This window comes from Panthera uncia, chromosome X (assembly GCF_023721935.1).
Source record: "Panthera uncia isolate 11264 chromosome X, Puncia_PCG_1.0, whole genome shotgun sequence".
NCBI lineage: Eukaryota > Metazoa > Chordata > Mammalia > Carnivora > Felidae > Panthera > Panthera uncia.
In genome coordinates, this window is record NC_064817.1 from 26,636,388 (window position 1) to 26,655,064 (window position 18,677).

At 34.5% G+C, this 18,677-nt stretch overlaps 1 protein-coding gene across 1 annotated transcript in view; it reads right to left on the reverse strand.

Annotated features, from left to right (window-relative positions):
* DMD (dystrophin) overlaps positions 1-18,677 on the reverse strand; it is a 1,998,908-nt gene that overhangs the window by 1,153,417 nt on the left and 826,814 nt on the right. Inside the window, exons 40-41 of the mRNA XM_049644567.1 lie at positions 18,173-18,325; positions 17,122-17,304 (exon numbers count right to left, since the gene is read on the reverse strand). Of these exons, the coding sequence (XP_049500524.1) occupies positions 17,122-17,304; positions 18,173-18,325 (336 nt within the window). The remainder of the gene's footprint in view (positions 1-17,121; positions 17,305-18,172; positions 18,326-18,677) is intronic.

Here is an 18,677-nt window from a genome sequence, read left to right on the forward strand (position 1 = left end):
GTATATTTTACTAAGGAAACTTTTGTATGCAAACATTTATAAGTATATACACATGAATTTATGTGTAGATACTTAAACAGAGTTCTATGTATATGTGCACACACATGGCATACACAGATGAAATATATTCAGGTAGTTGGATATTTAGATAGATAGATAGATAGATAGATAGATAGACAGATCAGCTGGCAGCAGTGTTTTGTGATTTAGGAAGCCATATGCCATTATGTGCTAAAAACTTTCACATTTAGTAGATAAAAGATTCATGATTCTTTAACCTAATTTTATTGGGAGCATAAACTGTTGAAATAATTAAATGATCACACTAAGTATAAACCAAATCAAATAAATAATAATAAACACAGATAATCTCTCTTCCTCTCCCTTTTCAGGTCATGCTGTGCTAAAGAGTTTCTCAAGGCCATGTGCCCATATGTCCTTACATATAGGTGCTTCCTTGCTTCACGTCCAGGCTGCAGCTATTATTTCATATTTCTATCATTTATTCTTTTCCCTTTCCCTTTTGGTCTCTACTGGTAGCAGAACAAGATAATTATGTTTATTAGAACTGTTTTGGTAATCAAAATAAGTTTTTAAAAAATCTTCAAAAAAGGACCTGAATACTCCTCTCGTAAAGAAATTTAAGTAAGCTTTGGACTTCATGAACTTTACCGAATCAACTTAGGGATGCCAGAGGCCTTTTGTTCTATTCCTTTCCTGATTCTTGGCTGTGTTCCACGTAATTCATAACGATGTCCTTCTGACCTGTGAATGAATGAGTTGCTGTGTGTATATAGAAACTATTATGCTTAATGTTATTTTTCTAAAAGAATATACTTTGCCAAGTTATAAATAACTTTCTAAAATATGATAATCACCGAACAAAACCATTTTTTTCCTCACCAAAGATTATGCTCAATTCTTTCAGAGGGTTTTGTGAGTTTAATGACACCTTGGGCTTAATGTGCTCCACTTTACAATCAAGATAGTTTTTTTTTTTTTTTTCTGAAATAGCTTGTTCTCTGTCAATGTTCCAGAAAATAATTACCATTGTATTTTCCCAAGGCAAGAATTCCAATATAAAATTGAACTGTTCTGCCTAGCGCATCTTCAAGTTTTAACTCTAACAAACTATACCAAATTCACATGATCACTTTTAAATTAGTTTTAGATCATATGTTTTAAAAAGATAAATAACTGAGCTCTTAACAGGGCTCCTATTTCTTAAAACTCTGTGTAAAAGAATGTACAAAATGAAGTGTTTCGCCAAATTAAAAACAAACCATATTAATCTTTCACTCCTCACGACTTTTCAGAATGCTGATTTGCTGACTTTTTGTATCCAAACTTTTTAAAATATAAACATTAACTAAAATGATGAATGTAAAAGCAATGTGTAAATCAAAAAGTATTTGTTATAGCCATTGATTTGAAAATGAAGAATACAGGAAAACACGCGTATCAATGTAAGTGCAAGACATTTTCCCAATTTGGAAACTTCATGTTTTCAATTTTCAATTTTGATAAAGCACAAAAAAAGGTAACACTTCTGTGTTAAAGCAACTAACTCACTTTATTTTTTTGGATTCCAAACAGGACAACTAAATGATGCCATTATTGAGTCTGTATATCTCTAAAACAAGCAAAAGAAGAATTTAAATCCAAAGGATAAAAATATTTACAAATGAGCAAATGCTGTTCTGGTACATTTATTTTATGTCAAGTGTAATATATTCATAATAGACAGATGTTGTGATACCCTAATTCCATCCTTCTCCCATATTTGTTCTTATTTGTTTTTCACATGTGACAAAAGAAATTTCAGAAACTTATTCTGGGGGATAATGCTTGTTGAGAGAGTATTTATTGCCTGGAAGGCCATAAAAATGAAAGGTAATCATGAATCTTAGAGCTTTCCTTTCTCATTCTTGAAATTTCAAGCAACCAACATAGATACTTGGCAGGAATGGTACCCCTTCATGTGAATAAGTTTCTCCAAATGGACGGTTCCTAGACTGTATTTCAGAGGTCAATAAAATACTACCCAAAATGTCAGGAAACCTCACAAACTTCCAGACTTTATTTAATTTCTAGTAAAGGACATTGTAATGACATTTAAAAAAAGACAAAAAACAAAGATGAAAGAAAGGCTATTTTAGTGCTTCCTCCAACCCACCAACAACTGTAGACAGCCAAACTCTCCAAACAAAAGACAATTCTTGTATAAATTTAGCTCTATGAAAAGCTCAACACATCTGCTCTTATTTTTTCGCCTTTCCTAAGGACCAGTGAAAACTTTCAGATAATGGTACACTGGCACTGGGGCACCAATGTTCTAAGAATACAGGACAAATAACTGAAGTGTAGGAAGTTCTACAAGAAGATCCATTCTTCCATTTATTGAACACATTTTTCTGGAATGTGTATCTATCTAAGAGGCTGTGGTAGAATCTATTTATATTAAAAATACTAGTTAACGAGATAGACGAGGTCTCTGCCCTCATGGATCCTGCATTCCAACAGTAGAAGACAAATTACAAACAAATAAACAAATAAACATCACATTTCCAGATCATGCTAAGTGCTATAAGGAAAACAATCTGGCCAATGGTGCACGATGGAGGAGGTGAAGGTGATGTTGCGGACTATATTGGACAGGATGTGGAAGGATATATTTGCTTTACATCCTGCAAGATGAGCGGACATCAGGAGGCAAAGATCCAGAAAGTACCAAGAAAAGGAGACCACAGTTGCAAAGACTATGAAATGGAAGACATTTTTGCCAGTTTGAAGAAGAGGAGGCCATTGTGGCAGTACATTAAAGAGGTTGTTTTTCGCTAAGGAAGCTAATATAGCAAAGACTCTAGATGTCTCAAAGTAGTTTCCCATGTAGGAAATACTCATATGTATCTATCATCTATCTATTAGGTCAAGAAGCTAGAGTGTTCATGATATTAATCTATTGCTTCATGTGTGTCTGTGGCTAGGTACTAATCACAGTACAGGATCTTAATTTTGTAGAGATGAAAAGGTAGTTATAAACATTATAGATTACTGTATCTGTTAAACAACACTTTTATTTATAACTTGCCACCCACACATTCCTAACTATTATGAAAAACTATTTGCATAGATCTACTGGAAATTCTCCCAATTGACTTCTCTTGGACATCAGAGGATGGATTTCTCTTGGATTTCTTATGCATTGCTATTTAGCTAAACAGCTAAGAATGCCTTTAAGTTATGAAGTAATGTAAACATTTTAAATCTGTACAGATATGAACTCGTGGTTTTCATTTTATCCACACACCTTTAATCCATGGATTACTCACCGCTAAATGAATATAGCTTTCCTCTCCTTTACATGAATTAAAATAGCAATTTAAGTTTTTAAAATTCACTCATGATTGTAGCATACGCTGTTAAATCTGAGAATGCAATCCACCTGGACTTTCAATTAATTCTTTACTAGACAGCTGCCTATTACTTATTGAGTACGACACTCAGAAGATTAAACAGATAAAAGGGGAAATTTTATGCAATTTTTAAAAGAAAATTATGTTGCATAATGAAGTCTCTGTGATTAAACACATTTGTATTGTTTAAAATAAAATGACATTTGAATTACAATTTAAGATTTCAAAGCCATTGGCTCTTGAAAGAGGGCAGAAGAAATATCAGATCATTTGGCAAACTTGAAGACATTGTATCTGTTTATTTGATGAAAATCAAACTTGGGAAAGCTATGCACTTGAATTAATTTTATTCATCTGTTCTAAGAATATGTTCCATACAATGAGAGTCTTAAGTAATCACTGAAGAATCAGAATGATTCACAGATGGTGTAAGTGATTTAATTATTTTTAACCAGTTGTTCCGGGCATGCTCAGAAGGATATTGCCAACCCCACTGCAGAAGCCATCTGAGCTCCCTTCCAGCTGGTGTTCCATATTTTGAAAGCAAATTTAGATTGGAGAAAATTACACTTTTTATTGTTATGTTGCAAACGGAGGTCAAATTGCTGTGTATAAATTCTCCTACTTTTTTTCCTCTTCATTGTATGAGTTATATTTATCAAATATCACGTCTTTTGTATGATTGCCATGGATTCGCCAATGTTATTTTATGTTTTGTGTTGTCTGGCACATTGGAGGCACTAGATAAATGTTTATTAAATGAAAGAGATGCCAATTCACTGTGTCCAAAATAAAACTTGAGTTTTCTTTACAGACTCCCAGTAAGTGTATGGAATTCTGATTTCACTGCACCCTTATAATTATTAGGAGGTTCTCATTAAAAACAAATAAAAAAGGAAAGAAACCAATAAAAGGAGACAACACCTCTCTGTCCAAGAGACAATACAAACCTCTCTCTTTGTTAACGTAATAATTTAAACTATACCCTGATGTTGGAATCCTTGCCCTTAATTTTATGGGAACTCAGGCAAGTTGCTTAACAAATTTTGGTCTGTTTAGGTTGTTTTTAAGGATTAGAGATACTCTGAAAAATCTAGTGTGGTGTACCTATAGGATGCGAGATAACTGTGTTATCTCTCAAAAAGATAACTGATATTCACACTTATGTTCTATTAGACCAACAAAAGATAAATTTTGCTTAATGTCCTTATTCACAATGAGAAATAGTAAATGGTTATTAAACAGTTCTACCAAATGTAATCATTTTTCAACTATTGTCATTCCAAGGAAGAGAATACTTATTTTAGTGAAACAAGTTAATCTGATGCCATAAATGAGTTATATTTATCCTAAATTTACTGCTAAAATCAGAGAATAACACTGTGTATATCAATAATGCATCAGATTCGATTGTGTTTATATCTAATATTTATGAAAAATATATTATTAATACGTTTACCATCAATATTTCCTGAATGTTGTGATAAATATCCACTTGATCGCTAAATTTGATACAGTATATTACTGTAAGAAAGGCAACTTTGTTTATTTACATATTTGACACCAAAATAAATTGTGACTGGAGTTGTTTACTATAACTTTAATTCAAAAGATGAACATACAGAATTACATACCTAATATGTCCATAACCTAACTATAAAAAACTGCATATGAATAAAAGCACATTCATGTTAATATTTCTAACTTATTGTGCTATTTAGACCCAGTCACTTAAGGTAATGTTTCTGAGGTAACATGTTATATGAACCTTATTTATAAAATGGTGACTTTATTTAAACTCAGAAAAATACTAAATGGAAATGGCATCTTACCTTATATACAGTAAGGGCTGTGAAATGGAAAGTTTCAGGAAAACCAAAGTCCTGTGTTAATATAGAAATTTTGGGCAATTCAATTAATGTTCTTAAGCCCCAGTATCCAGTTTGGATTATTCATTTATTTCAATAGTTTCTGTATTTATTTTTTCTCTCTGTACGTCAGAAACTTTATACTGTATTTTTTTGTGATAATGGTTACTTTAAAATTATGAACGTGCACAAAAAAAAACTTTTGTCTAGGCTCTGAGCATTAAGAAGATCTTAGAATGATTTTACTCATTCATTCATTCCAGAAATATAGATCATGCACCTATTACTTGCTAATCATTGTTTTTTGTTCTGAGGATAAAGCAGTGGGAAAAAAGAAAATTCCTACAATTTTGGAGCTTCCACTCTAGGGAGAAAGATAATAAGATGAAGAAAGGAAATACGTCAATGTTTCCCGGTAGTGCGTTTTATGTACAAAAATAAATAGGGAAGGGTTTGAGCAAGCGTATGTGCTTCACTGAGGACAATACTTTCAAGTAAAAACTTGAAGGCAAAGGTGGAGGGGTCTGCGAAGATATCTGGGGGATGAGTATTCTAGGTGTGAGGGATGCAATGCAAAGGGGGCATGCCAGACATGTTCCAGCAAGAGCGAAAAGGCCAATGTAGGCAGAACAGAGTGAACGGGAGATAAAAAGTGTCACGAGGTAAGACCTGAGAGGTAATAAGGAGCAAGGTCATATATCCCTCGAAATCAATGTAAGGATTTTGGATTTCACTTGAAAAGAGACGGGAATCCACTGGAACATTCTGAGCATATACACACACCAGATCTTTTTAAACGACGTGTGTGTTGAGTGCGTTGAGAGTAAGTAAAGGAAAACAAAGCTAGATATTTACTTGAAACTTTGAAATGACAGTGTCGCCACTATAGCTCAGGGGAGAACAGTCTGGTTATAAAAATGTGGTGGGTTGTGAGGTTATACTTGACATTAATGTTTTGAGACTGGATGAAAACAGCAAAGCAGGAAATATCAATAGAAAAGGGAAAATGTCCAAGGATTGAGCACTGAGGCATTTCAACTGTAGAGAAGGAGGTACCACCCACGGAGGCTGACAAAGAACATCTAGAAAAGTAGGAGGTGAGGGGCGCCTGGGTGGCGCAGTCGGTTAAGCGTCCGACTTCAGCCAGGTCACGATCTCGCAGTCTGTGAGTTCGAGCCCCGCGTCAGGCTCTGGGCTGATGGCTCGGAGCCTGGAGCCTGTTTCTGATTCTGTGTCTCCCTCTCTCTGCCCCTCCCCCGTTCATGCTCTGTCTCTCTCTGTCCCAAAAATAAATAAAAAATGTTGAAAAAAATTAATTAAAAAAAAAAAAAAAAAAAGTAGGAGGTGAGCAAGGGGAAGAACTCCAAGCAATCTCCCTCTCTACTTTAATGTCACTGATGTCCAGTGTTCATTCTGAGTTTTGATACATTATCAGACAATTTTAAGTATAGTAAATGTTTCTTTAGTTTCTCCGTTTGTTTAGCCTTTTCTTTGCTCATCATTCTTTGCATCTCAAATCTTCCATCTGATATCATTTACCTTCGGATTAAAAAACAGCCCTGAGGAGCAACAAACATGCCATGGATTATTATCTAGGCTTCACAAATGTTTGCAGAACTTATATTTACTAACGCAGAAAAAGATGATATAATGTTTAGTGAAAGTTCGGGATATAAAATTCTTTTAACCCAACTTGAAAGTATTTTGATTGATAATTGAACAATGGTGATCCTGGCTAATTTTAAAACAAAACAAAACCCAACAACCTTGAGGACCCCACAGTGAGAATGGCCTACTGGTAAACTTGCTCAATTTTTGGCTGGAACGATCTTTATTTCACTATTATTTAAAAAGGGGGGGGGGTTTCTAGAAGTATACAATTCTAGATTCATAGATGGTTTTTCTTTCATTATTTTTGAAAACATTATCCTACCACCTTCTGGCGTTTTCATTGCTTGAAAATCCGCTGTCATTTATACATGTCATTACTTTCTAGGTAATCTGTCTCTTCAGCTGTGTTGAAAATTCTCTTTATTTTTAGAACTTATAGGAGGTACTATGAGGATAGATGGGTGTATTCTTTTTTATTTTTCCTCCTTGAGGTTTGCTTGATTTCCAACCTGATCATGAAGACTTTCAATAATCTTGGATACTCATAAGCAATTGTTGCTTCATATATTGGCTTTTATCCATTCTCTCCATTCTTGCCAGGTATATTTGACTTTCTTACCCCCTTTCTTGTAATTCTTTTTCATGTTTCTCTATTTTGACCTCTATGCATCTGAGGGCATTTATTTGATCTATCTTCCAATTTTCTAATTCCCTGTTCTATTTCATCTAATTCTTAACTTGTCAACTGCATTACTGAGCTATAGCATTGAGCTATTACATTGCTCATTTGCTGGAAGCTCTATTCCATTCCTTTCAAAACTTCCTGATCATTATTTATTACTGTCTCTTGCCCCTAATTCCCACTTTTGATGCAAACTATTACTATTTTAAAAATATTTAACACGTTTATTTTGCATTCTGTATCTCATTAATTCATTATCTTTGTCTTTGGGAGTTGTATTCAGCTGTTTGTGTCCTTGTGTGAAGTTGGCTCTTCGTTTTTCAGGATACCTAGCAGTGTGGACTCTGGACACCAACCTTTGCGCATACGATCTTACAAGCAAGTGAATAAAATAAAAAATAAAAAGTGAATAAAATAAAATAAAATAATAAAATAAAAAATAAATAAAAAGTGAATAAAATAAAAAATATTTTGGAACTCCTTCAACATTTTTGGTGGTTCGTTATTTCCCTTAATTCTGTTAGAAAACAAGTTACTAAATTTATCCTGAGGCTCAAATATCTAGTCTACATTGCATGGATGAGAGATGCAGAATATAATCCTACGTCTCCTCGCCCCAAGTATAAACATTACAACAAAATAACAGTTCTTCTAACATAGGTAGAACCTATTTTATAAACAGTGGCCTTGTCTTGGGGTGCCTGAGCAGCTCAGTTGGTTTTGAGTCCAACTCCAGCTCAAGTCATGATCTCGCAGTTCATGAGTTTGAGCCCTGCCCCACATCAGACTATGTGCTGACAGCTCAGAGCCCGGAGCCTGCTTCGGATTGTGTGTCTCCCTCTCTCTCTTCTCCTTTCCCTTTTGCGCGCGCTCTCTCTCTCTAATTAAAAGAAAATAGTGGCCTTGTCTTGATTTTGCAATGTTAATCCAATAGAAATTTGGAGATTTTTAAAATTATCAGAACCTTCAATTAAGTAAGTCACTTGTGTTGACATACATATGCGTTCTGTTCTTTTCAAGGTATTTATATATTCTCTATGCTTTGACACACCTATTTTAATTCATCTTGGTGGGGACACCAATGTATTTATTCAGTTTGTGGGCTCATGTGTTTCTTAAGTTCTGCGAAATTTTTGGTTGTTGTCCCTTAAATATTGTCTCTCCTGTATCCTTTTGGTCCTCTCCTTTTGCAATTAGTCATAAAGCTTCTAATTCTGTTCTCAGTTTGGCTTATTTTCCCTATTTTTTATCTTTACATGGTATGTTCTGATCGCTGTAGCATAATGACTTTCTAATTTTCTCTTCATATTTCTTGAATTATGTGTTGAACACATATAATTAGCTTTTTATTTCAATGACTAATTTTTGGTTTCTACAAGTTTTAGTTGATGTGTGACCATCATAGATACCTGTATATTTTTCTGTGGTACAGTGGTTTTATAAATTATGGTTATTTTATTCCTTGCTTATTTCAACATATTTACTTTAGAATATGTGATGGTTTTCTATTAAGTTCATGAAGTACTAAATCTCTTGACCATGATGTTAGATGACTGTAAGTGACCATGCATTTATTTCTTCATATGGGTTATAATATTTTGCTGTGAACGAATATTCAGTCTTTGTGTGTCTGTGGGACTCTGAAAAGAATGATTTACTGCATGATTCTGTGACAAGACTCTGCAGATTTCACCAATATTGGGACCAATTTTGTGCAAGTTTCTCAGTTTAGGAATATAGAGGCTTATAGTTAGTATGTAAATTCAGACCTCCCACACTCAGTTTTAATTATCAAAGATCTTTCTTCTCTAGCCAGAATCCTTGGCAGATTAATTGGCTTGTGGATAGGATATATCTATTTCCCCTCTACATGTCGAATAAAGACCTTGAAGTTTCTATGTTTAGACAGGGTTTTCATCTACATCTCTATACTAGATGTTGTATAAGGACGTGTGCAAAAGGTCTTTGAAACTTTCTCCTAACCAGTGGACCCACAATCTAGATTCACCGTCATATGAGATAATGTGCTTATTTATGGCAAAGTGAGGGAAGAAGTTTCCATTTGATATTTTGAGCTCAGCTATGTCTTTAAAACGTTTTAAAAATTATATTTTATTCAGAATTTCCTTACATTTGAAAAGAGGGGTCAAGGAGTTAGTCAGTCTGGCATCTTCCTGGAAGGTGATTCTAGCTAAACATATTCTATTTACCAAACAGTGATTAAATTGATTCTATTCCTTAACTGGAGACTAGAAAAAATTACTACAGAAATGGCAGTAACTATTATGATCACAATCTGGGAGACAAAGAATCTTGACTTATTTGATTTCTTTCTGAACTCTTGTGATATGTTACCACAGAACTGAAGCTGAGAGGGAGAAACTTTATAAGCAGCTACCTCCTGGTTCATTTCCCTTAGCAACAATTATTAGGTTTTTATATTCACAAGTCTGTTTAGTCAAGAACATTCTGTCTCTAAGAAAATTATTTATGTTCCCAAATTCTCCAAGGATGTTGCATTAGCAGCTGACAATCTTTGTTGTTATTTCAAGGCAAAGGAAAAAAAAAATATCTATGTGGCAATTATGCAAAGAGGATGTTTCCTCCTTAGTCTGAAAATTAATTGGTTGTCATTATGTGATAGGAGCAAATATACCAAAAAATGAGTAATGGAATATCAAATCTAGGTTCAGACGTTATTTTACATGCAGTGATGACAGCTCTGTGGTTACTTTCCTCGTGAAGCAATGTTTTATTTTAAGAAAATCCAAAGTAACAAAATCATGCTAGTACAGTGAAGCTTTTCCCAATTATTTTTTTTCCTGAAGAACACTAGTCCTTCACAACCACTCGCGCAGGAATCCTATCATAAAACCGAAATGAAATCTCCCCTTTTGTACTGCAACTATCCAGATGTGAAAGTCTGCAGAATCTATTCCCCTTGTAGAAATTCATAATCACATTTGCATATCAAAAGCCCTGCCAAGTTCTGGAGTAAGGGAACTTTGCTTAATTCAGTGTTTCTCAAACTTATTGAGACGCTAGATATTTTTCTTTGTTTTGAATGACTTCCACATTTCAGGAAGCACTGAGTTCAAGCGTGGTACCTTCTACATTTTACACATGTCCTTCGATAAATGTAATTAACTTCATTTACATTTTTTGACTGTAAAATGACAATGAAAATAATACTCAAGAGGCGTTATTCATGGAAACAGACTAGATATATGTGAAAGCTGTTTATAAAGGTAAAGTTCGATTCAACTTCAAACAATTTTTAAGTTAGCGGAGGAATGCTCACATTAGGAAAGTGCTGTCGTCTTACAAAATTATCACATATGGACTAATTTATATAATACATTTCTTTGGCACTTAAAGTAAATCTACTAAAAATTAATTTTCTATCAATTCTTCAAGAACTTGTATATTTTAGAAATGTGTGCTTCTAACGTTATTAACATATCTTATTGCAATTTACCCTGATAAACTAAAAGCTATCCTTCACAATATAGTAGTTCCCTTTTCTTCTAGAGAATTCCAATAGAAATGAATACTTATACAAAGTATTAAAATATCTTTAAAATACCAAAAAAACCCACACCCTATTAAGTATTACCTGTCCAGATTATACATCAACACTCTACGAAATGCTTATTTGTCACTAAATGGAAGGACGTCTACGCTACAGCACCCTCATAAGAGTCTAGGTGAAAAATAGCCCATGAAGAAACAATGCATATATAAAGGCCCTGAAATGGAAATGGTGTCGGTGGGTTTAAGTATGGAGAGAAATGTTGTGCCTCTGTGACAGAAAAATGGCAAAAAGGGAGATAAAGTTGGAATATTAGGGTAGGCAGGAATCAAATCGTATAGGATTTGAGCTCACAGGATTGCACTGAAAGGGTAATGAGCAGCAAGGGCTTGATAGAATCTCACTCATGCTTTAGGAGCAGTCTGGTTCACCAGAAAGATCATAGTGTAGGTGGGGAAAGGCTGGAAGCAAAGGTTAGAGGCTGCTGAAGTAACTCAGATGAGAGATGATTATGCTGTAGACTAGGGTTTCCACAATGCAGATACTAAGGAGTGGTCTGATTAAAGCTGTATTGTGTGGGAAGAACCAAGAGAATTTGAAATGAATTACATGGGTAATACATGAGAAAAGACCAATTGTGCATAATGTCTGGGTTTTTGACGGAAGTGACAGGGTAATTTACCAGGGAGCTTGGTAAGAGCCAAATTACATGGAGGACACAACCAGTTAATTCTTCACTCGGTTATGTTTGACATATCTGTTAGGCACCCAAAAGAAGAAGGCGAATAAAGAGTTCTTAGATACAAAATGTTGATTATCGGCATTATTTACTTGTTATTTGAAGCCACAGGATACTCAGGGCAAGTGGAATTATTGTATTTAAGAAAAGGAACATTCATTCTCCAACTTTTGCTCAGACGTGTGCATTATTTTTGCTCCCATTCCTATGACAGGTCATGTATATACACCTATCCCAAAGGTTTACTATGTTTTTGGTGGTTTTTTTTGTTTTTGTTTTTGTTTTTGCTTCCTAGAAACATGATAATTGACAGTAATTCACACTGAAAATATTAGGCACAAACCTTATACTTGTTGTGACCTTCCAGAATGAGCCTTTTGTTTATTGTATTCTCCTGTAAATTGAGTTCAATCACTTCTACATTCTCCTAGCACTCCATGTTTTCCTTTGCTGTGCTTGCTACAATTTTAGTGGCTGAGTACAAGATTTAATGAAAAAAATCCTTCTTTATATATAGTATTCTATACAGCTTTATATAGCTTGCTCCTTCTATCTGGCTTCATGCTCCTTTTTTATACTAGACCATTTAGTAATTCAGCAAGAATATATAGGTAATAGATTCTCACAGTTTTTGTTGATCTGAAAATACTTGCATGTCTGAAAATATTTTGTCTTCACTCTTGAGTCACAGTTTACAGGACATGAAGGTATTAGTCTATTGTCTTTTAATATCTATTGTTGATGAAAAGTCTACGGTCAATTTTGTCACCCCGTAGGTATTCTTTCTTTGGTCCTCAGTAGCTTTTATAATACCTTCCTCATCAATGCTGTTCTGAGTTTCATTCAGACCTAGTTAGGTGTGACTTGTTCGTACATACTCCAGACTGGCTGACCTTTATTCAACCTGAGGACCCAAGTAAAGTGAGATTTATTCAATTTTGTTAAATGTCAGTCACTTATATAAAATATTCTCTATTTCCCAGGCTCTCTACTTTTTCAGTCTGGAAATCTTTTCAGGCATATATTTGAGTTTTTTATTCCATTCTCTGCATCTACCAGTATTTTCAGCAAAGCAAAATTATCCTCAGCATCGTTCAATTAATGCATTCATTTTTCTTCTCTAATGAATCCACTATTTAAAAAGTTCTATGGGTTATTATTTTAGTAATTATATTTTAATCTCTGGACCTGTTATTATTTCCAATCTTCCTTTTCCCTATGCAAAATGGTTTGCGTTTATTGTAGGAATTCCATTCCATTCTTTTTAAAAATATTTTTGAACATTAAAAAAATACAACACTTTAAAAAGTTTAAACACTTATGTTTAAAAAATTTTTGAGAGAGAGAGAGAGAGCGAGAGAGAGAGAGCGAGAGAGAGCACACAAGTGGGGGAGAAGGGCATAGGGGAAGACAGAGAGAAGTTTAAACAGGTTCCATGCTCAGCACAGAGTCCAACGGAGGGCTCCCTCCATCCCACGATCCTGGGATCATGACCTGAGCTGAAATCAAGAGTCAGACGCTCAACCAACTGAACCATCCCGGCACTCCATAAACATTTATTTTAATGTCCTTTCCTGATTGTTCTCTTATGTCTAATTTCCTCAGATGTGCATTCTTTTATTTTTTGGCATCTGTTAATATAATTTATGAAAAGAATTTTTTCTTAACCATTATAATTTTAGTCTGTGACCTAATTTTGCTTAGGAGTTCCACAATAGCCCTGGATTGTGGTGGTACTTTGTGCAATTTTTTGGCTACATGATCTTGATCTCTGGGAGATTAACTTTCAAATGCTACAATTATGCTTAATAAAAATTACACATAAGTTTCCATTAAGAAATTTTCAAAGCCTTCGGTTTTTTTCTTACCTCTTTCTCTACCTTTCTGTAGGATATAGGAATTTAGACAGGGTATTATGGACGTGTTTATGGGGAATTATGCCTTCATGGGGTACAATCACCAGCTTGGCATGAAATTTCCTGCAAATACTTTGTGACTCTACATAAAACTACCTGTTCACGGATTATGGAATCTACTCTGTAACCTACATTGAACAAAATATATCTATCTGTTGCTAATAAAATTATAAATCTCTCTCTATATTATATATATATGTGTATATATATACATATATATGTGTATATATATACACATATATATGTATATATATACACACATATATATATAAAAGAAATTAAAAATCATGTCCCTATTCCAGTATCAACTGAAAGAAGAAGAAAGAAAATTTTAAGCCACTGAGCCCTTATAATACAGCAGGTGTTTTACAAATACCGCCATATTTCATTATCACAAAAGTCCATATTTCCATGGCACAGGTGAGAGAAATCAGGCTGAGGGATATTTACCCATGAGCATACAGTTAGCAGACAGAGTAACTGGGATACATATTCTGGGCGGTTCACCCCAGAAAGTGGCCTTTTTACTAGACCACACAGGTGTTACGAAACATCCTACGGAGAAATTCCTTATGTTCAGTTTACAATCATCACTTGGTCTTCAATGAGCAGCCAGGTCTCAAGACAACAGGAAGCATATTAGAAATGTCTTCTATTCCTAACTAGGACTGGGGCTTCAACCTCCTGAATACTCGGATTCCTCCCAATCTGTTTTCCCTTCTCTACGGTCTCTCGGATTGTCCTGAGGACCATCATCTGGTGACCCTTGGTACTCTGCTTTGGTCTACATGCCTGTCTGGCTCAGGGCTGCCTGATGGTTCCCTCAAAGTTCTAGGCCTTGTCTGAGCTTTATTATGACCATATGTAGCTCTGACATGGACATATTTCCTGAAGTGCACAAAGTGTGCACTGCTTAGTCCATTTTTGAGCCTTTATCTCTGAAATAAGGAAAATAAACTTCACATTTTGAACACAGCTCTCAACTGTTAGGCACTTTATAGTACCACCTGCAATCTTGAATTGCTACTCCTAAGATATGAAAGACTAACTGAAAATCACTGCATCAAACAAAGTCTGGAATTTACATCTAGAGAGAACAGAAAGGGACATTGGGGAGAATGAAAGATGAGAGCAAGAGAAAAAGAACCAGGGAGCAGTAAAGAAAGAATACTGAAGTTATGACTACCTGTCCAGGATCAGGGCCACTGTAGGATTATTCCAAACATAACTCCTGGTTAAGCTGTTCACTCATGGCTAATCTCAAATGGCCTCAGTGTATGAAAATTGGGTAAGATGACTCTAACCAAGTTGCAGACATGTGAAATCAGTTTTTTGATATATATGAGTAATCAGTGGAATAAAAAGATACATCTTGGATCTCTCCCTCTCTATCACCTTTTGGTCCTAATTAAAATTCAAAGCCAAATATAACTGTAGTATTAAATTGATTAGTCTTCATACGTATTGTTATTGCTTCTGTGATCACAGAAAACCAGAGTTCACGTAAAAATATTTTCCCATCCCAGGCACCTTGTGAATTTTGGATCTCTCAGATATAAAATCAAGAAGAAACTTTAAGAGGAAATGTATCATAGCATTTTAGTATGATTTTTAAAATGTTATGCTGGTTCAAAAAAATCCTTACTTGATTTTACCAACCACCATTACACTTTACAAATACGTGTTAAGAGTCCTTTTATGTATGAAGGCATAATGACATTTTGAGTGGTTGGTTTGTGTAGATTTTTGATCTTGTGTCTATTTAACTATAAAATGTTAATAACTTACCTGGACCAGGTTCTAAAAAAAATTAATCCTGCATATATGATTTGTCAAGATATGGGAAAATTGGAATGGAGAAATTAGTTAGTAGTCAGATAAATCAAAGCAAGAGACTTGTCCCTGAATGATCTATTAAATTGAGAGAAAATATTTTACTTGAATTTTCTTTATGGTTGCCTTAATCTTTCAATTCATTTTGTATCCATACACACAGGCTTTCTGTTAGTGTAAGCTTCAGTGATTTATGACATATTATGTTCATAACATCTAACAGGAAGGATAATAGGCTGAAATGTGCAATCAGCTGGAATTGGACTTCAAGTGTAATATAGTCGCAATATATTATATTACTTCTTCCAATTTCTCAGAATATTCAGTGGCTATTAAATCTTAGGGTACTGGGTTTCATCAAAGGCAGTGTATTCATGGATTTTTCTAATGTGTAAATACAATCAACAATAATATGCAGTGTGTTTTCCCTTGGTTAATAAGCAGCATTAACAAAATTGTACACTTATAAAATAAAGTTACGTCATCTAAGGCATATTTTTTAAATATGCCAAATTAAATGGAATCAACCCATAAGAAATTCCCAAAAAAGTCTCATCTCAAGGTTGAAAACAGCGAAAGTGTCATTTACATAGGTCAAAAATGATGGAGTATCTGTGGGTTTCATGTGATTCAACCCAACCGAATACTAAATCCTTATTTCCCAGACTTTGACACACTGGTCTTGTGAGGAGCATTATTTTTGCAAAATTACATAGCAGTAACCATTCCTCTTCTCGTTATGGTATCTCAGAATAGGAACAAAAATATTTTTTCAAAAATTCTATGGTTTATACCTTATTACCAAAAAAAGAACTATGAAGACCAAGCTTATGATTATGAATTGCCTGTTTAAAAATAAAATCACAAACTTCCCATTCAGTTGTTTAAAAGAACAGTTGCTCCTTTTCCCTTTGGCTTGTAATATTTCAGTAGTCACAATATTTGATATTATCCAATCTGCTGTCAGTTATAAGCCATCTTATTAGGCAGCCAAGTCTAAAAAGCCTTCTAACCCATTAAGTAGCTAGGGCAGATACAAGGACTAAACTACTATTCTTGAAGTCAATGACATAAGATTCTTATGCAAGTTGATATAAGAAGATGGTTCACAAGAGATTTATTGTTTACTATGTATACATTAAGAAAGTAAAATTAGCATGGGATGGTCTCAGGAAAGCAATACATATTTTTGGATCAGACACTGAAATAAAGTAAATGTATGATCAATTGACAAATTCACGTTGCCAATGTTATGAAAAAAATGATGTGGCAAAACAAATTAAGATGTAGTTTTCATTTTTGATAAAGGGGCGGTTTCCTCCGTGCTGTTAATTTCTTGTGTTTTTAATCTGAAAACTTAACCTCTAGTTGTTGCCGAAGCCCAAAGCGAGGGCAAGCTACTCACTTGCAGAATGCATATTAGAAGCCTGAAATTGCACCCAGGTTGTCTTTTCCTGTTAGTTGGCCTCTGTTATTAGAGTAGTAGTTGCAAACACATACGTGGGTTTGCCAGTAACAACTCACAATTTGTGCAAAGTTGAGTCTTCGAAACTGAGCAAATTTGCTCTCAATTTCCCGCCAGCGCTTGCTGAGCTGGATCTGAGTTGGCTCCACTGCCATTGCGGCCCCATCCTCAGACAAGCCCTCAGCTTGCCTACGCACTGCATTCAGCTCCTCTTTCTTCTTCTGCAATTCACGATCAATTTCCTATTGAGCAAAACCAATACAGGGCCCAGGGCAGTTAGCTAACCACATCAACCAACCTGCAAGCAGCACATACTTCTCTCAGAAATCTCCTAGGCTGTTGTCATTTTATTGTCATTTCCCGTAATTTACAAATATGGAAGCCATCACTGTCATCTTCACCCAAGAATCCAAATGGTATTTCAGTTATCCTTTGAATGCTCAGTTTTAGATATGCTCCCTAAGAAAATATTTAAATTGATCTAACATTTTTCTTTCTTCTCAATTCCTCTAGTGTTTTGGGGGTTGACCCAAACTGAAGTGACTACTCATTACTGATTAGGGACCATCCACATAGAATATAATTTAGAGGGCGAGTGGCTATTTATTTTCTTTTTTAAAAGTTTTGAGGAACTCAACAGAGAGTGAAGCAAAATAAAAAGTGTAAAATAATAACAGGAAAAAAAAAACATCTTCAGACAATATGCAAATAAATCTACAGAGATTTGACACTGATGTGTGAAGATGCTCTGATGAAATGAATGTGCTAACATGAGAAAGAAGCCGTCCATATACCGATAAGTCATTTGTTCATCTGGAACAAAGATACACAGAGTCAATTACAATTTTACCAGGAAACATACGACATTTCTTAACTCATTTTACATTGTCTAAAAATAAAACATTTTATTCATTCAACAATAGGTCAATTGAAAAACACTTAATACAGCACATTTACTAAAACAACACACAATACGAGGAAACGCAGCAAATCAGAGAGCACGCTAAAAGAGGAAACAGCAACAATTTCAAATATCATCCACCCATGTTAAGGTAAAGAAATTAAACTGTAGCAATAAAATCTAGTATTGACATTCTAAAACAACATTACCTTAATTTTCCTTTCATCTCTGGGTTCAGGTAGGCTGGCTAATTTTTTTTCAATGTCATCCAAGCATTTCAGGAGATCATCAGCCTGCCTCTTGTACTGATACCACTGGTGAGAAATTTCTAGAGCCTTTTTTCTTCTTTGAGACCTCAAATCCTGTTCATGGTGCAGATATTATTACAATATCAATATATATGTATAGGACACTTCTGGCTGCAGTTATTTAAAAATACTGAATCCCTCATCTTCTTGTACAGCTTTACTTAAATTCACATTTAAATGCTAAATATACAAATAGATGATTAAATGAGGTATTCGTGTGGCAGGACCTACTAAGACAAAGCTAAGAAAACTGGACAACCCACATAAAGTATTGTCTCCTGGCATGTTCAAATTTGTTGAGAAATCTCATATTGAATTGAGTAAATGAGTCAACTATATTATCATGTAGTCTATGTGAAACAGTTTAGTATATGAATACAAATGAATTAACTAGATATTTGCGCCC